At 59.3% G+C, this 18,914-nt stretch overlaps 1 protein-coding gene and 1 long non-coding RNA gene across 27 annotated transcripts in view; one reads left to right on the forward strand and one right to left on the reverse strand.

Moving 5' to 3' along the window:
* The window catches only part of ELN (elastin), a 31,085-nt gene extending 17,811 nt beyond the window's left edge, over positions 1-13,274 (reverse strand). For 5 of the 26 annotated variants that reach the window (XM_045875524.3, XM_054507641.2, XM_054507638.2 and 2 more), the window contains exons 1-10: positions 12,859-13,270; positions 7,242-7,292; positions 6,127-6,156; positions 5,578-5,610; positions 3,618-3,647; positions 2,338-2,373; positions 1,892-1,984; positions 1,538-1,615; positions 1,384-1,452; positions 685-732 (exon numbers count right to left, since the gene is read on the reverse strand). In XM_045875524.3, the coding sequence (XP_045731480.1) occupies positions 685-732; positions 1,384-1,452; positions 1,538-1,615; positions 1,892-1,984; positions 2,338-2,373; positions 3,618-3,647; positions 5,578-5,610; positions 6,127-6,156; positions 7,242-7,292; positions 12,859-12,940 (550 nt within the window). In that variant the 5' untranslated portion in view covers positions 12,941-13,270. Of the gene's footprint in view, positions 1-684; positions 733-1,383; positions 1,453-1,537; positions 1,616-1,891; positions 1,985-2,337; positions 2,374-3,617; positions 3,648-5,577; positions 5,611-6,126; positions 6,157-7,241; positions 7,293-12,858 lie in introns of all 26 variants that reach the window. The other 21 variants (XM_054507636.2, XM_054507635.2, XM_045875519.3 and 18 more) reach the window with 17 other exon arrangements.
* Positions 13,275-13,386: 112 nt separating this feature from the next.
* Positions 13,387-17,510, forward strand: LOC123842858 (uncharacterized). The gene is made up of 5 exons (XR_006790483.3): positions 13,387-13,629; positions 14,448-14,567; positions 15,664-15,838; positions 16,445-16,613; positions 16,693-17,510. It is a non-coding gene; the product is annotated as an uncharacterized LOC123842858 (long non-coding RNA).
* The last annotated feature ends 1,404 nt before the right edge of the window (positions 17,511-18,914 follow it).

Below are 18,914 nucleotides of genomic sequence, written 5' to 3' on the forward strand. Positions count from 1 at the left end.
GATTCTCTTTCCCCGCCTGACCCAAGGTCAGAAGACCTGAGTGTTAGTTAATTCCATTTCCTAGCCACTTGAGCCTGTGCCTCAGTTGGCCTTCTCTCTAAACTGGAGTTAATTTGCAGCTATCCTGCCCACCGTCCCCGCACAAGGCGGAGCATCTGGTACTTGTCCCACTCCTGTCTCTGCTGGGACAGCCAGAGGGACAGTGGGGAGGGACACTCTGTCAGCAAATCCCTCAGAGCGGGCCGAGTCTGGGCTTTTGGGGGAATTCAGGAGGTCATATGCTGGGCGGGGTGGCCAGGCCAGGCCCTGGCAGGAAAAGGAGGGCAAGAGGGCAGCTCGGAGGGGGGTCTCCTGCAGGGCGGATGTGCCGGGCCGGCCCCCTGGTGACTCAGAGCTTTTGGGAAAGAACTGGCCACACTGGGACTTGCTGTGTCCCCGGGCGGCCCTCCTTGGGCTGTGACAATGGTCTGGGTTTGGGCCTAGGGTCGGCACTTGGGGCAGGCGGTGAAGCTCACTAGGCTCTTGGGGGAAAGATGACCGGGGCCTTCTGTCTGTTGGCCTGAGCTTTGATGCTCAGGGGGACAGTGCTGGTCAGGGCCCAGCTGGGGAGGCCACGGGCCACCAGGGAGGCTGCCGGGGGCTGCTCTCCTTGCCCTCGGGTCCCCTCCTTCTCCTGGCCCTCACCTGCGCCTGGGAGCACTCCACCTGGGTATACACCGGGCAGCCCCACACCTGTGGCGGAGAGAAGAGCTTTGAGCCGTGAGCCGTAGCCTGGCCTCTAGGAGCCCCTCCCGGGCCCTTCTCTCTGGAGCGGCCCCGGGGCTCCCGGACCAGCCACCCAGGGCCCGGAGGATGTCGCCAGAGACCCAAGCGCGGTGGCCGCGGCTCTCCCACGAGTTTCGGAAGTCATCTGCCAACCCTTCTGTGTGTGGATTTGTCTTGTCTCCCGGAGCCTGTTTACATGGCTGGCTCAGCCCACCTCTGGGCTAACAGCTTCCAGATGTTCCCTCCCTGCTGTGTGGACTCAGGCAGCCTTTTGTTCAACCTGAAGTTACTTCCTCAAGGGCTTGGTTGCAGAGTGCAAAGCACCAGATGGGGAGTCAGCGCGGCCCGGGGCTCAGGCCAGCTCTGCCGTGACTGCCTGTCCCTCCCGAGCCCCCCGTGCCCCATCTGTCCCTTGAGTGCTTGCCAGAGAGCGGGTCTCTGAGGTCCCTTTCTGCTCCCAGAGCTGGAAGAAGGACCCGGAAGGTAGGCCAGGGCCCGTCTCCGGCATCTCTGCCATGTTACACACGTGGGGCCAGGGCTCTGGGGCGGGAGGGTTGGGGGGCCTCTCCCCTCCCCGTCCGGCCCTCCTCCCGCTCCCCCCGGGGACTGCACACTGACCGGGCACCTTCCCGGGCTTCGCTCCGGCTCCGACTCCGACTCCGGCTCCAGCCTGAGGCACCACCGCGCCTGGCGTGGGACGGGGCCCGCATCAGAGTGGGGTCTGCCCGGGCCTGCGGCCCTCCCCTGGGCAGCCCAGCTCTACCCACCGTACCTGTAGACACTCCCAAGCCGCCGATGCCACCAAGGCCGCCCACCCCGCCAAGGCCGCCGACACCACCAAGCCCAGCCCCTACAAAGCCGAGAGTGGGAGAGGCCGGGGGTCACACAAGGGATGGTGGGAGGCAGGAGGGCCCTGGGCGGTCAGGGTTGAAGGCCCTGCGTTAAGGTCTGGCCCTGCCGCCACCTCGCTTTGAGACTTGGGCACGGCTGGCGGCCTCCCCGAGTCCCGGTGGATTGGGGATGAGAGTTCTGCCCGCCCACCCGCCTCCCAGGGAAGGGTCTTTGCAAAGTCGTGAGCTCACAGAGGCCAGAGGGCTTATGGCATGTCCCCAAGGGTAACACTCACCAGCCTTGGCAGCTTTATAGGCCGCGGCAGCACCCGCCGCTCCACCGGGCACCAGAGCCCCCGGGTAGGCGCCTGCTGGAAAGGCCCCGAGCCCTGCCCAGGGGAGGACCCGGTGAGACTCTGAGCCCCAGCCCACGGGGCCCTGTCCCTCCTGGGAGGCCAACTGAGGTGGCTTCCATACCAAGCAGTGAGCCCTGCTCCCAGGACCAGGTTTGGCGCCAAGAGAGCTATAAATTGGCCCCTGGGGCTTCTCTCCTGCTCTCACACCGGACCCAGCCGTGACCTGCCTGTGCCCAGGGCAATTGCTACAACATCACCCCCATGCAAGCGCCCAGGACACGCCTGGCCTTTCATCCCTGTACCCCAGCTGCCCTCCGCACCTAACAGACACCCTGGGCTTGGCTCTGGCCCCCCGATGGGCAGGTTGCCTGGATGTCAACACTAACCTGCCCCAGGGCCACCGCCTGCGAGCCCACCAGCACCTGAGGGGAGAAGGGGACAGAGCCAGGTGAGGAGAGAAGCTGGTGTGCGGGCGTCATTCCTGGGCCCAGGGTGGGAAGGGTCTCGTGGAGGGTGATCAGGAACCGGGCAGGGCCGTGTGCAGCGCTCAGGCCCCTAAGCTGGACTCCAGCAGTTGGTACTTAGGGGCCGATCCTGATAAAATAGTGACCAGCAACTAGGTGCCATGTAGGCGTGATAGCATTGACCTCCCCCATAACACCCCTAGGCCAGACCTTGCTTCTGCTAGGCCTGTCAGCTAAAGGGGGGCCCAGCAGGGCTTTCTGTGCCAGGTCCTGCTCTGTTCTTTCCATCAGCACCCACCCCAGGCCTGTGCTGCTTCCTTGCAGGGGTCCCCCGGCTCAGCCCTCTCCTCCTCCCCTATATCTGGAGCCCCTTCCATCGCCCACCATCTGTCTGTCTGTCCATGCAGCCTGCCCTGCAGTGCAGGAGCCTCCTTGCTTGAACACGGATGCTAAAATGTTTATGAGAAGCCAAATGGGTCCCTTTGGCTCTCTCCTTCCCACATCTGGGCCCAATTGCTCCTTCTCCCCCTCCAGGAGACATTCCATGGCTTTGGCCAGGACCGATGGGCAATCAGGTTGGAGTTCACAACCGAGCCAGGTTTGTTTCCAATTCTGTGAGAATCTTTTCCTGCAAGCTCCAGTCCTGGCTGCCAGGGTCCCGAGCCCAGGGGCAGGCCTCTCTGCGGACAGACTCCAGACGCAGGGGACTACTGAGCCCCAGAGGGTCTACCCGGCTTTCCCTGCGTGTGGTCCCCCTCCCTACCCCATCTCCTCCTTGTCTGAGCTGACCACGTCTGAAACTCAGTGGGCCCCTCTGCAAGGTGGGTCTCTAACTCCGGCCCCTCTCCCTTCCAGGCAGGTGCAGTATGCGTCCAGCCAGGGCTGGGGGTGTGCTGGGTGCATTTCCTTAGCACCTCAGGCCCTGCCCCTCCCCAGTTCTGTCAGGGGCTTCTCTCAAGCCAAGCCCATTTCCTGAGCTCCAAGAGGGCAGGGAACAGGCTCAGGCCTTTCCTGACCACAGAAGGGCTGGGAAGAGAAGATGAGGACCCAACAGGAAGTGAGAAGAAGCTGGGGCTGGTGGGTGGACAGGCCACCCTTCTGCTCTGCCCTTTTCCCATGCTCCCCCACCAGCTGTCTGATCCCAGGGCCACCTGCAGCATGACCAGTCCCACCCCTGCTCGCCCTCCTCCCAGGGGACTCACCTGCCCCGAATGCCCCCAGGAGTCCAGCCCCTGGAAAGGAGGAGAGAGGTGAGGAGCTGCCCATAGCTGGGAGCCCAGGGGCCCGGCCAGCTTAACCCTCTGTCTTCCCAGAGTCACAGAGCCCTGGATCCAAACCCTGCTGCCCCTAGCTACTCTGTGTATGAGGGGAGCAAGTCACTTCACCTCTCAGAGACTCAGTATCCCCACCTACGGAATGGCCAGCATGTCCCCAACCTTCCCGGGACCAGTGGGCTGGTGAGTAGAAAGTACTAATGTGTGCCACCTGCCAGGGCACCCAGTGGGTGTCCCCCCAGCTCCTTTCCGTCCTCCCCGGCCGGCGGCTGGCCTCCAGCTGGTGCTGGGGCGGTGGGTGGTGCTGGGTCCCAGCTGCCTGGGCCCCCACTGAGAGTCCGGGCAGGCCCAGCCCGCCGAGGCCCCCGTGGAGTGGCTGCCAGGCCACCCACCCTCTACTTGTCAAGGGATTAATTGTTCCCAAGCATGACACGCGCCGCCTGTGCTCCGTTCCGTCCTGCCTGGGCAGGCCCGGACGTCCCTGTGGCCAGGCTGTGTAGATCTGCTCTGGCGTTGGGGAGGGGGTCACTGTGACCCGAGCCGGGCCTTTGTGGCCCAGGGTGCTGAGGCTGAAAGGGGGTGACCTCAGGCCCTTGCCATCAGAAAGAGATGTCCTGACTTCCCTTTTGGTCTACTCCTTCACTCCGAGCCCAAAGTTCTTTCAGATGTCTACACTAAGTCTTGCACTCATTAATGCCTCGCTTTAGCGCCCATCCCTTATGGGCCTCTGTGGGCAGCTGTCCCAGTCTCCCCACTGGTGTTTTATCACCACTGCCCCGGGTCCCCCGCTGCCGGTGGGACCCACTCATCCCCCCCTAGCTTTGCAGTCACGACCCCCACGAAGCAAAGTCCTTAGTGGGCTTTCCCGGCTAAGCAGAGTCCTACTCCCACGCCTTCGCCTCCTCCCTGCCCTCGGGGACCCTGTGAGGACAGCTCGCCCCTCCAGGAAGACTGGGATGCAGCTTTTGGCAGGATCAGCAGTGAAGCCCAAAGGCTCCCGGCCTCGCAGACTCCTACATAGACCCCAGGAAAGCGCTTGCCCAGGACTCCCGCTCTCTCGCCTCTCTCCTTCTCGCCTGGCCTGGCCCCGGAGTTTCACAACCCAGACGGGCTTGCAGGGAAGGGGGGATCTGGGTCTTGTAGATTCATTTGCACTTGGATCATCGAACACTGGGATTTCGTAAGAGCCGTTGGACATCCCAACTGTCCTGGAGCCTCTGGTTTCAGAGCCGGGGAGATGCGGAGCAGGGGTGGGGGGCGCTGCCAAGGCCACATGTGGAGCATCTCACGCCGATGGGGCCATAAATCTGGACCATTTCCTCCACCTGCTCCTTATCCGCCAGTGTTTCCAGAGGGACCCGCCCTCCTCCTTTCCTGGGGGTGTGTTTTTTGGAGCTGAGAGTGGACCTCAGTGGCAGATCCGGGCCCCATGGGCAGAAGCCTGGGCAGATCTAGCCAGATCTTCTTACTGGAAACCTCCAAGGTCTAGACACAGATGGAAGGGGCCTGGTCAGGAGGGGAGCTCATCAGGGCCCAGGGTCACGGTTCGGGCTGGGGTTAAGTCCAGGCCTCGGTCTCAGGTCAGGGTTCAGCCTGGGGTCAGGATAAGGGCTCCAATTGTCACTGAGGTCAGAGATGTCGAGGGTCTTGGCCTAGAGGCTGGAGAAACTTGGTCTGGGGTCAGGGGACCATCCAGGTGGAGTCTGGAGCCCACCATCTGATTCTGAGCACGAGAGTGACATTCATAGGCTTGGTGGCCATTGGAACATCAGTCCCTGCCTTCTACTCCCCCCCCCCCCCCCACCGCCCCAGCATTGGGGCTGTTTCTGAAACGGTTCACAAGTCTGTGGGCCCTGCCCTCCCCTGCCCCTGGGGCCTCAGGTCTTACCTGGCTTGGGCGGTTTGCCTCCAGGCCCCAGAGCTGCAGAGAAAAGAGGTGGGAGTGAACGAGGAGCCCCAAACCACGATTTTTCTACTGTTTATCTCCCTGGGGCGGTGTGGGGGGACGTGTCTCACTCCCCAGGTCTTAGAAGGGCTGATAGGGATGGTCCTCCCCTTTGGACAGGGAACCGCTGGGAGCCCAGTGTCTGGATGTGTGGGTGGGAAGCCTAGCTCCAGCCCTGATTTATGGTTTCTACTCTCTCAGATTCAGTTTCTCAGCCCCAGAAGGGAAAACGATACCCACTCAGCGGGCCTTGCAGGGGTGTTGTGGAGGATCAAAACCACGGGAAAGGAGGCAGGGGCCACCAGGGAAAGAGGCCAGGGGAGGGGCTTGGGAGGCCAGTAGGTTCCGGCAAGTCTCTCCCAAATGGAAGCTCTGTCTGTAAACTGAGGGATGTCTAGGCCTTCTGGGGGTTCTGAGGCCGGGGGACCTGGGTGGACCAGAGTGACAGCCAGACCCCATCCGTGAGGAACCAAGTTTGGTTTCTGAGCTCACCTCCTCCTCCCAGACCTCCGAGACCAGCACCTGTGTTGAGAGAGAGAGAAAGAGACAGAACCATCAATGTCTCTACCAGAAAGCTGCCCACGGACCCACGGTCAAGTCCCTCACTGCCTAGCTGCATGACCTTGGGTGAGCCTTAACCTCTGTGAGCCTCAGTTTCCCCATTGGGCCAACAGGCCAGTGCCACTTTGTGTCTGGGAGTGTGTCGGCAGCTGCCCTCCATTTCATATCGGGCCTGAACCCTCAAATGCTTTTTTCTTTCTTTTTTCTTACTAGATCATCACTTTATTATAAAAGGATGTAACTCAGGAATGGCCAGAGGAAAGAGGCGCGGGGTGGGGGTGGGGCAAGGTTTGGGAAAAGGGGCGGGGCTTCCACGCCCTCTCTGGTGCCTCTTCCTGCACATTCAGATGTCCACCTCTCTGGAAACGCCTTTCCAATACTTTCTAAGTATTGAAAGTGCTACACTTGATTTTTCAATCTGCTTTAAAGCATGATGCGCTTTTTTTCATAGTAAAAGAAAATGTGCCCTCCCCCCATGCCAGAGCTGCAATATTCTGCCCCTTATTTTTCGGGGGTGTTCCCAGTCTCTAGCCGCACGCGGTCGTTGCTTTTACATTGTTAGCACCCGGAAAAGCACTCTACCGTCCGGTTGGGCAGGTTGCACACTCCTATTTTTTCGTAGCTGTGTATTATGTCAGGGTCGACTCAATCACACCCTCCAGTCAGGTGGGCTTTTTTGTTTTATGTCTTTGCAAATAACCCCCCGATAAACCTTGTTCAGGATCTCTCTTTTTCTCTACCTTTCAATTATTTTCTTTGAATGGATTCCCAAGAGTGGGGTTCATGGTTTGAGAGGCGGGGGGGGGCATGATGGCGCCCACTTCCGTACAGCCTGGCAAACAAACACTGTCGTTCATCTTTCAGAAAATGCATGCTCTGAGTACTTGTAAAAGTGTCACGCAGACTGCCTTTAAGTAGGAGCGGCTCGCGGGTCTGCTTGGGAGGCGCGCCAATGTTCTTCCAGTCTGCGCTGTCATGGGGCGCATCTCTTACCAACCGATCACGCTCTGCCTCACCTGGGTGTGTGGAAGTTTCACGTACATTACCTGGGTAATAGACGCCTCCGGGAACTCCACCAGGAACAGCCCCCGGGACCCCTGGAAGTAAGTAAGTACTAGAACTAGTAAAAGCGCGGTGACCATAATAATGGCCCTATGAGGTTGGAAGGGCAGAGGTGACTATCTTCGTTTTAACAGATGTGAAATCGGGCTCAGAGAGGTTAAGACGGGTACCCAGGGACACACAGCTGGAAAGAGATGGAGTCTGGATTCAAACCCAGGCCACCCCTCTGAGCGGGATGGTTGGCACGGTGTTACCTGCTCCTCTCCCCGCGGAGAGGGCCCGGTGGGGGGCTGCGGCTGGGTCCCTTCATCTGGGCAGCCCACGCTACCCAGCCCTGGGCAGCACGAGCAGGGGCCGGAGCTGAGGGCGGGCAGCCTGGGCTGGGACCGCGAGCAGTAAGGGAGTGTGGCCATCGCCAGCACTAAGCCGGCCAGCCCCACACTGATACGATGGCGTGAGGTCAGCGTCCTCAGCCGCCGGGCAGCCACGGTTGGGTGGGGTTCTGGCCGCCTGACACAGGGCTGTCTTGGGAGGTGCCGGGGCCCAGAGGGGGACACCATGAATGAGCAGAGTGAATAGTTTCCTAAGGAAAAGCTAATTCACTGGCCAGGCCAGGGGCTGTCTGCCCGGCTGAGATCACGAGTTCATTCCCCACGGACCCGCAAAGCCCTCCCTGGGAAATGCCGAGCCGCCGGGCCCCGCACCGGGCCTGCCGTGGTCATGGCAACAGACGATCCCGGGGCGGCCCAGGCCCCGACTCCGCCACCACGGAGTGGCCCCAGCCTTGACGAGTGGCCTTGCCAGGGCTCCGGCCAGGGCTCCGGCCAGGGCCCCGGGACCACCCCGCTGACAGGGGCGCGGGTGGGGCTGGGGGACAGGGTCGGGCAGCTCTGCGGTGTGTCTGGAGGCCTCATGGCAGATGTCTGGCCACTGTGGCCCCGTCAGCCTGAGCAACAGCCCAGCGGGGTGGGGAATGCCAAGCTGTCACGGCTACCCCATGCCAAAGCCCCGGCGCCACAGCCCCCCAGGGCCTGCAGGCCCCCCCACCCCCCACCCCAGGGCCTGTCATCCAGACCTGGAGTGTGCAAGCAATCAGGTCAGAGCCTCGGGGACGCAGAGTGGTGGCCCCAGGAGGTTGGGCCTGCTGGGAAGGAGCGCCTGGGCCCTGTCACCGGCTGCCAAGCACGCACACAGCCTGCCTTGGGTTTTTGATGCCTCCCTTGGCCCCGGCCTCCGGCTCTGAGCGCTGTCTCTTCTGTGCCTTTCCCCGTTTAGTCCGGGTGTTTCTCTGCTTCAGCTCTCATCCTCCTCCCCTTTCTTTCCCTCCCGACAGTCCCCTCTCCCCACCTCTCTGCTCTCTGGCTCCGGGGCAGGCTGCTCAGGACAGACCCGCCTGGCCTCTAATCCTGGCCGTGCCACTTCTTGGCATCTGCGTGAACTTGGGCAAGTCACTTAGCCCCTCCAAGCTGCAGTTTCCTTGTAAGCGATGCGGGACTGATAACCTCTGCCTTGCAAGGCTGTTGCAAACTGTCAAAGGGTCCTGCCCTGAATCTAGCATCCAGTGATTGCTCAAAAAAAAAAGAGGTGACTCTGTCTACACTTCACTGCGCATGCGTGGCCTGGGGCCAGGTACCCAGTAGATAGTCAATAAACCACAGGGGAATGAGGTTGAAGGGAGACAAGGATGTTGCCTGTGGGTCTGGGTCCAACCTGTTCTATCCCCAACCAGCCTGGGGGGCTCCCCACCTTGGGCCCGGCTGAACCCCTACTTCCTCTGTTGAGGTTCTGCTCCCCTGCACCTCATCTGGGGTCCTGCCTGCTCTCTCCCCAGCACCTGCCCATCTCTCTGCAGCCCTCCTGGCCTGCCCCAGCTGTCCCCACCCCCCCCCATGATTCAGATCCCAACAGCGATTGCTAAACTCCGTGCCCAAACCATGATGGCCTGGGGAGCTAGAGATTTTGACCGCCATTTTGCACTGAGCTAAGGGAGAAGGATCAGGGGATGCAAAGGATCCCGGCCCTGCCTCCTCTCGCCAAGTGCCGGAGAGGTGAGAACAGATTAAGACAGTAGTCGGTCAAGGGCCTTCAGAAAGGCAGATTTCATGCTCCAGGTGGTCATCCTCCTCCTCACTTTGGTCGGAGCCGTGCCTCCTGCCAGGAGTGCCTCTCTGCTACCCAAGTCCTGTCCTTCCTCCAAGACTGAGCTCAAATTCTCCCCCTCCTGCCTTCTCTGAGCCTGTGGTTCTCACTGCTCAGCTGGTCCAAAGGAGTTGGCTTGGAGCATGCTTGTCTTGTTTTATGTGGGTTTGGCTTGTTTTGCAGGCTAGCCCAGGGTGGAACTTGTCTCTTGCCTCTTAGAATCCTGATCCTAGACTCTCAGAGATCATAACAGTCTTCTGGCGTGGGCAGAAACTCCTTCCGCAAACATCCCCCTGTGCTCCGGCTTGCATGCCTCCAGTGACAGGAAAGTCACCCCCTCCAGATGCTGTCGGCTCTACCTCTTTCTGCTGAGATAGAATCTGCCCTTCCGTCTCTCCAGTTCCGCCTCACAGAGCCCCAGAGCCCCAGGCTCATCTCTCATCCACAGACGGCCTCTCAGGCATTGCCCTTTCTTTCAAGGTCTAACTCAAATGTCGCTTCTGCTATGAAGCCTTCCTGGATTTCCCGGGACTCTTCCGGGCCCTTCCCCACCCACCCCCACCCCTGCCGCCAGGGCCCCCAGTCGTATCTGCTTCCTCCATCGCTCATGCGTGCTCCACCCAGCAGACAAAACATGGCGTGAGTAGCAAGAGGGAAAGTTAAACCTTAAAAATGTGCTCTAATTATAAGAGTCAATCGGTCCAAGTAAACACATTCTGAATAAGAAGATGAATCGTTTCAGGAATTCACATTCCCACAGTCCCCTTATTTGATGTGACTTTGGCAGATGTTACGCGGCGGGAGCCTCCCACTGGGCCTAGGAGATAAATAGGGCAGGGATGTTTCTCCTCATTTGATGGCCAGTGAGACGGGGCATCTGGCCCGGACCCACAGCTGACCCCAGTCACATGCAGGGCCTTCTGCCTGGGCCCTGGGCTTCAGGTTCAAAGATGTGGAGAAGGCTGTTAGGGAACGAGCATTGGGCCAGCAGGCCTTGGCAAGGGGCTTTGCCAAGCCCCAGTCCAGGGGGCTGGCAGGGGAGCAGATAAGACCTTACGAAGCTGTTTATTGTTTGCCTGGAGAAAGGCTGCCAAGGGCTTTTCAAAAACAATCTGTCCTCTAGTGGGTGACTCTGTCCCCTCCCTCCCCTGGGCATGTCTGCCCTCCTGCCTCAGCCCCAGCAAATGCAGAGAGCGGGATTAGCCCTTCCACCACAGGTCCTCCACCCTGGAGGCTCATCGGAGTGACCTGGGCGGCATTTACAAAACCTCCACGATCCAGTTCCCTCCTCAGACCAAAGAAAGCAGGAATTCTTGGGTGGGACCCTGGTATCAGAGCCATTTCAAGTTCCCGAGTTAACTCCGATATGCAGCCAGGGTTGACAAGCCCTGTTCCAAATTATCCTTAGTTCCGGAATCAGGAAAAGAAAAGGCTGATAATATTTCTGGGGCACGGGGGACGGAATTCTACCCGATTTAATTGTTTTTTCTCTCTCTTTTTAAATGGCGTGGGGGTTTGGGGCGGCGGGTCCTCAAAGCTACTTTGGACCCATCCTAAGTGGGTTTAGATAACCCTTTCCATCACAGTCTTCCTAGGGAGCCCCCTCCACTGGCAATATAGTTCTTTGGAGCTGGGGAACCCATGGGGGTGATGTCCTCTTGGCAGAGGGTGGGGTGGGGGGCAGAAGCTGGGCTCCCCAGGAGAGCTGGGGGGTGGCTCCGTGTGTGTAGGCATATGACCCCTCCCATTACCTCCCCCCGACCACTCTCGGAGGCTCTGGGCAAAAACCCCAACAGATGTCATGGATTCACACAGCCCTTACTGGGACCCAGTTGCTCTATCATCTGGGACCGAGCTGAGATTTATGTTTGCAAAAGAAGAACAAGGACAGTTGAGGGTTCGCAGTGTCACCGAGAGCACAAGGAGAGGGTGCCTTCTGCTTGAGGGTGTGCCCACTCTGGAGGACTCATCCCTGGGCATGCTCCTCCCCAGAGGTAGCCTGGTACCTGGCCCCCCACCCCTCATCCTTTGGCAGAGAACTGGCTGGTGCTCAGCCCCCCTGAGGCTGCCTTACCCTGTCTCAGCCTCCATTTCCCTATTTGCAAAAGAGGATAATGTTCTCTTAGGGTTTTTGAGGGGGTTAATTGCCACGCTCCGGGTAGAAGCGCTGTCTGGGGAGGCAGGTGCTCAGGGGCCACACCCGGGGGAGCGGGGAGGAGGTTCAGGAGGGCCCAGAGCTGCTGCTCTGGCGGGGGGGGGGGGGGGGGCACGCGGGGATGGCCCGGTCCTGGGGGTTTGTCTCGCTCCCCCTGCTGGGCCCCACCTGATGGTGCACGAGGCCCCCTGCCCCTCCTCCAGGTCCAGGAGCTGACCTCCGTGCAGGAACCCTCTGCTCCCAGCAGCGCTGCCCAGCTAGTCAGTCACATGGAAACTGTTACTGCTGCCCAGCCCCGTACTCCAGCCCTCCGGCCTGGCCCTGCTCCCACCTGGCCCCCGCCCCCCGCACTGGCCCCCACTGAAGGTCTGGTTCTTACGGCAAGGGGACGCCCCCAGAAAGCTGACCCCCACCCAGGCTACCCCACCAGACGGCTCAAGTATCTGCACTCCTCTCTTCCCATGGCCAGGAGCACCTTTCGGGGGCCCCGGGGAGGCCACTCCCAGGGGCCCTTGAGGTGCGTAGCAGCCCCACGGCGGGGGCACCCTGTGGCCTGTGGCAGAGGACATGCCCAACGGTCCAGGACTGCCCCGAGGTCCACTTTAGCCTCTGGCCCTGGCCACCCTCTCTCTACCAGGAGATTTTACCTTCCCCAGGTTCCCTGATCCTCATTTGTGTTCCGTACGGCGCGCACATGCACACACACTTACATGCTCACACACATGCTCGGATGCCCCAGTCCTCACCACAGACAGACCACAGCAGCGGCTTTCCAACCCACAACCCCGTAAGCCACTTAACCCTGACCTTCCTCAGAGGGGTGTCCTGACTTCCCCGGGGGACAAGGAACCTGTTGAGGTCACACAGCTCCCCGCGGCGGAGCTGGCCTCCAGCCCAGGTCCCCTGCCCCCAGGGCACGTGTGCACATCCATCGGGTCCACAGGGGTGCAAATTGCTAGTGCCCAACGACCCAACGGGACCCCACCGGCCCGTCCCCAGCATGCTCGGGAGCCCCCCACTGGGACAGCGCCCGGGACAGAGCAGGGGTCCTCGGCCCTGTCGGGGGCGGCAGAACCTGGACCCGGTCGGGACCGTCCTGAGTCTCGGGGTGGCTGTGTGACAGGTTCCTCCTCAGCACGGGCTGGCTCCCGGGAAGGGCAGTTCCAAGGATCCAGCGGCTGAGGGGCTCCCGCCTGGGACCCCCCGGAGCATGGCCCGGTGATGGGCGCCCTCTGGCCAGTCAGTCCAGCCACCTGGCCAGGAGGCCCTCAGGCTGCGGGCATCCCCGGGAGCAGGGCGAGGCCTACCTCCAGGCTGCGAGGGGTGGGCGATACACAGCAGGAGCAGAAGGACTCCGGGCCGCCGGGCTGCAGATCCCAGACCCGCCATCTCGGGGAGAAATGCCCCAGCCCGCTCTCTGCGCCTCGTTTTATCCCCAAAGCGTAATTGCTGCCTCGGCGCGCGGAGAGGGAAGGAGGGAGGGAGAGAGGGCGGGCGGGAGGGCGGGAGAGGGGGGAGGCCTGGGGGAGGGGGCCGCAGGGAGGGGGGCAATTACGAAAGGCCAGGCTCACAAGCCTCCCAGGCTGGGTCTGACTGGACGGGACTGTGGGCTTTTTTCCTTAAAACACACTCACACACGCTCGCGTGCACGCACACACACACACACACACACAGTCCCCCCCATCTCTCTCCCGCTTTCCCTCTGTAGCTGTTCTCTCACTGCTGGCCTTGTTCCCGCCAGAAAGTGCGAGGGGGGCCTCTGCCAGGACAGCCCTCGGGAGAGGAAGCAGGAGGGAGGGCCCTGCAGCCCGGCCAAAAATCCGGCCCCAGCCAAGGCCCGAGTGGCCAGGCCCCCGCCCCTCTGGCTGGGCCCCGGGCCCAGCGTGGGGACACCGGCCAGCTGTCCCGCGCCTCTGCCCCCACCCCGGCCCTCCAGACCCCCCCCAATACCCCCAGGTCTGGCCAGAGATGGTCCCTGCCCGAAGCTGGGGAGTTGGGGTGCTGGGCAGGTCTGGGGTCCAGGGCCTGGGGCCAACATCTGCAGAGGTTGAGGGGCTGTGAGCAGAGTGGCCTGGAAGGTGAGATCATGTTGGCACTGCCCCGTGGGGCATCTGGGGAAAGGAAGGGGGACCCTGACACACTAGAGGGCTCCATTCCTTATAGGCTAAGGAAGTAGTCTCCTGCCTGATGCTGCGGAGGGGAGTGTCGGGCAGGTCTGGGATCCGTATCTGCAAAGGCCGAGGGGCTGCACCAGGGGAATCACCTGGGAATTGAGACTGTGTTGGCGTTGTCCCCTGGGGCGTCTGGGGGACATGTGGGAGACCCTGACACATCACAGGGATTCCATTTGTCATGGATCAAGGTCACAGTCCCACACGCAGGCCTGTGCAGACCACAGTGTCTGGTGAAGTTCAGGCAGGATCTCCAGGTGCTCTATGGGGGACTGAGGGGTTGGGGACCTCACCCGGACTGAGAGGTGGCCCAGCACCCCTTTATCACCCAGCCCGCATCTGTCTCAATGCTGAGCACTGGTAGCACCCAGACCAGACTCGGAGAGTCCCCAGACTGCTAATTCTCTCCCAGCCCTAGGAGAACACCCGGGGCGCTGACATTCCTCTGGTGGCCAGGAGGGGGCGGCCCTGTGCTGAAACAGCTGGGACCAGCATTTCCAGGACTCCGGTGGTCCCAGCCTGCCTGAAACAGGATGAGGACCCCGGGGGATTTTTCTGGGGTCGGGTAGGGTAAGAGAGGGTCATGCCTCCCCAGCCCCCGAAAGAGGGGGAAGAAATTCGGGAGTCAGAGGATCGGGGAGGGAAATGGATACTTGCCTTCATCAGAGCCTCCGAGGGGGAAAAAGTCGAGGCCACAAGTTCTCTGAGCTTTTCCCTGCCCCCAGATGGAGAATGAGGGGGAGCCACAACCACAGTTCTGAGCAAGGGAGCTAAAGGACCCCTCCTCCAGCCAGGAGCCCCGCGGCCATCTCGAGTTCAACAGCCAGACCATGCATTGGACTCAGGTGAACCTAGCATTAAATTCTAACTCTAGTGCTTTCTACTGGGGTAAGCTGTTTATAGAGCTTCAGTTTCATCTCACGTCAGGTGGTGATAAATATCCCTGCCTAGAAGGGTGATTGCAGAGATAAATAAAATGTGGTCATATATTTCTGTACCGTGCCTGCCAGATCCAAAATGCTCCATTCTCATTTAATGTTAGTACTAGTATTCACGCTACTATTTCTACCACTCATCCTGCAAGGACCACTCCTGTATTTAGTGTAAGTCTAAGTTCGACCCTCTGCCGGGCCACCTTGGGACCCCGGGTCATCCCTGCCTCTCCCTCTGGTCTCGGGCAGTGGCCACTCCAGGAATTTGGAAGAGGGGTGGGCACACGAAGAGAACAGGCTAGAAGCTGGTTGCCCAGTAAATGTAAGCTCTTGCTTCCAGGGTGTGTTATCTGGGGGGACTTTGGGGTAGCTGATAGAGGTTATGCGCCCACACTGGTCTTTGTTGGTGGGGGTGGGGGCTGCTCAGGGTCGGGGTCTGGAGGTCAGTGCCTAGGGTGAGCCTGCCTGTGGGAAGGAGGCCAGGGAGGGGGTGCATCTGTGTGCCTGCCCCTTCCTGGGAAGGGGGAACGGAGGGGGTGCTGGGGAGGAACTGGGCCCCACTCCTCTTGGGGCAGTGACGTGGGCAGGAACCGGCTTTCAGACTTGCAAACCGCAGTCTGCTCAGAGTCTTTATTAATTCCAGGACCGGGAGGGAGGCTAGAGCCAGAAGGAGAGTTCTTGCTGCTCAGGGATCCAGGAGAGGTGCGGAGGGGGGCTTGCAGGGAGAGACTCCGGGCTGCTGGGCCAGACCTCTGCCTGCACGGCCAGGGCCCTGTGCCCCACCCCACCTGGGACCCCCATTCTTCTTAGCACCCTGTGCTTGGTGCAGCAGCTCAAATAACTTGCATCCAAGACTCTGTACACCGCAAAAGGGGCTTCGGTTCTGAACCCACCCATAGCACTGAGTCTTCAGTGCAATTTAGCCCAGGGCATTCAATACGTAATGTTAAGGACCGGGGGTTACAGTTATTAGTCAACATTCGTTCATTCATTCCCTCATACATTCCAGAAACCCAGCAGTCGTCAATGGCTCTATGCCCACCTCCCTGCATAGCTGCGTAGGTTAAAGTCGTGAAGGTAGAACCGCCCACAGAGGGCTGCGTGATGCATCTCAGGCTAGGTGAGCCTGGCTTCCCAATTATCACCAACAAGCCTCCCCCGCCCACTCACTGCCGAGCATCCAGGTGAGTCACTGACAGGCCATCTCCGTCTTCCAAGTCCTCTAGGTGCACCTGTTTAGAAAGGACAGAGCCATCAGCCCCGCAGGACTCTGAGCATCTTACTGCTGTGCCTGGAAACCCTCAATTGTCTCCCAGATGAAGTCCAGACTTCTGAGTATGGCCTTCAAGGCCCTCTATGACCCAGTTCAACGGCTCTGACACTCTCCTTCCTTTTGGCTGGCCTCCCTTCTGGCCGGTGGAGCTGTTCCCTAGCTCTCAGACTTGTCCTGGAGGGCTGGACGTTGGCAAGGCTCCCTAGTCTCAGCTTCTGTCCCTGCAGATCTGTGCCCTCGGCATCCCTGTCCCCAGCCCCTCTGAGGGGCGTTGGTGGGAGCCTTTGTGTTTGGGCTTGGCGCTTCATCTTAGGCCCCTCTGGCCTGGCCATCACTGAGGGTATTTTGAAGATGGACCCATTTCTGTCTCCCGTGTCGTCCAAGAGTGTTGGATAATAGCACAGTTGTGCCCTCCGGGAGCTGGGGGGCAGAAGTTGCTGATGTGAACCGACCCCTGGAAGTCTGGGTGTGGTTTCTGTTTCCCCCCTGTCTACACATGGTCCTTTTGTCTGTCCAGTACTGGATGCGGCTGTCTGCGTGGGACCTGGAACCAGAGAGAGAGAAAGAGACAAGCATTTGCTTTAGGGCTAGCCTGGGAAAAGCTTGGTGTGCATCGGACCTGGGACCCATGCTGTTTTCCCTCCCAGCGCCTGGGGCCCTCTGCTTTCAGTCATCTCCACCTCCGTGTGAGTAAGCGTCCTTTCAGCCAGTCCCGTAGGAAATAAAGTCAAGGTTACACTGGTAAGGAGAGCATGAATTTTTCAGATGGACCCAACTGAGGTTTGGGAAGGAACGGAATGCTGGTCGGGAGCGTGGGTCCGAGTGTAGACACTTTTGGAGAGAATCAGCAGCAGGGCCAAGTGAAGGACCCCTTCCCCCGACCCGACCCACCCTCGCTCATCGGAGAGACCCAGCTGCAGACATGAAGGCCAGAACCTGCCCCTCTTCTGATTTCAAATTTTCCGGTAGCCTCACAAAATAAAGAAAATGTAAGTAAAATTCATTCTGATCATATGCTATATTTAACGGACTATATCTAAAATATTATCATCTGAACCTGTAATTGATATAAAAGTTATGGAGATGTTCTACATTCCTTTTATTGTACCGAGTCTTAAAACTGGATGACCCAGCAATGCCACCTCTGAATATTGATCTGAAGGAAACAAGAATGCTACTTTGAAAAGACATCTGGGGGCTCCTGGGTGGCTCAGTCGTTGAGCGTCTGCCTTCGGCTCAGGTCATGAGCCCAGGGTCCTAGGATGGAGCCCCGCGTCGGGCTCCCTGCTTGGCAGGGAGTCTGCTTCTCCCTCTCCCACTCCCCCTGCTTGTGTTCCCTCTCTCGCTGTGTCTCTGTCAAATAAATAAATAAAATCTTTTAAAAAAAGAAAAGACAAGACATTGCACCCCATGTTCTTTGCAGCATTATTTACAATCTCTATGACAGAGAAGCAACCTACCATAGCCATCAATGAGGAAGAGACAAAGAAAATGTTACACACACACACACACAATGGAATGTTATTCAGTCATAAAAAAGAAAGGAATTCCTGCTATTTGCAATGACATGGATGGACCTTGAGGCCATTATGCTTAGTGAGATAAGTCAGAGAAAGACAAATACTGTATGACCTCACTTACATGTGAAATCGAAATAAATAAATAAACCCAAGCTCACAGATACAGGGGACAGAGGTGGGATGAAATGGGGGAAGGGGGTCAAACGGTACAAACTTCCAGTTCTAAGATAAATGAGCCCCGGTGACGTCACGTATGGCTCGGTCACCCCAGTTAACAATACCGTATGGTATATTTAGAAGTTGCTAAGAGAGCAGATCTTAAAAGTTCTCATCACGACAGAAAAGGTCATCACTATAGCCGGTGATGGATTGTTAATCCGACTTACTGTGGTGACGGCAATTTGTACGAATATCAAGTCACCATCTTGTGCCCCTGAAACTAAACAATGTTATATGTCAATTACACTAAAACAAACAAACAAACAACAAAACTGGCGTGGAAGTTACATTTAAAGCCCATCTCAGTTTAGACTGGTTGCATTTCGAGAGCTCAGTAGCCACGTGTGGCCAATGGCCACGTGGGGTGGACAGCGCAGGTGAAGATCATGAGGGGACTGGTGAGGATGAGCCCGAGGGTGGCTCCCACTATTCAGATTATAGGAAGGACAGGGCATGAAGGGGAAGGAGAGGGGCAGGGAAGAAGGGACGTCCTTGAGGGCCGGCGGGGGGAGGGAGGCCTGGGGCACAACCAGGACAGGCAGCCCCAGGGGAGAGGCCCTGCCTCATGCTGGTGACCCAACCAGAGCAGGTGGAGGTTGGGGGGGGGGCAGGGGGGGGGCTTACTGGGCAGCACCCGGAGCCAACACTTTGGCCGGAAAATGAGAAAGGCCTTCTGTGGCTCGTCCCTGCCCCGAGGCAGCTGGGGACCTCTCTGAGCACGGGCCAGGAGAGGAAAGGAGCCTGCCAAGGGGACAGATGTCAGACTTCGCTGGAGGTAAAGGGTCTGTAGTTAAAAGTCGATTGATGGGAAGCTGCGGGTCTGGGCCTGAGGGAGGAACAGGTGGTACTCAGGGGCGGTTTTGGGGAGCTGGGAAGGTGGCTGGATTCCAGTGCAGGGTGTTTCTGCATCTCCCAGGCTGGGGTGCTAGGAGGAGGCTGGGGGTGCAGAGGGGGAAGCTGTCATCATGAGCTTGGGCGGATCACCTAGTAATACCCAATAATGGTGACATCAACGGTAATTAACCCCAGAAAAATGGAGACGGGGTCTCCATGGGCCTTTAAGATTGAAAACCCATGTCTGTAAGCATCAGGTAGACCAGCCCATTCTCCAATGCAGGATGGGGTCTGTGACACCGTTTAGGCGACCAAAGCAGATGAGTGAGGCTGGAGGGAGAGAGGGGGGAGGCCCAGGGGAAGCCCCCTTCTCACAAGCACCACCCCCTCCTCCATGCCGCAGTTCCCAAGCTC

This window comes from Mirounga angustirostris, unplaced genomic scaffold, assembly GCF_029215605.1.
Source record: "Mirounga angustirostris isolate CCGP_5_RB_7025 unplaced genomic scaffold, mMirAng1.0.hap1 SCAF_5, whole genome shotgun sequence".
NCBI classification, from domain to species: domain Eukaryota; kingdom Metazoa; phylum Chordata; class Mammalia; order Carnivora; family Phocidae; genus Mirounga; species Mirounga angustirostris.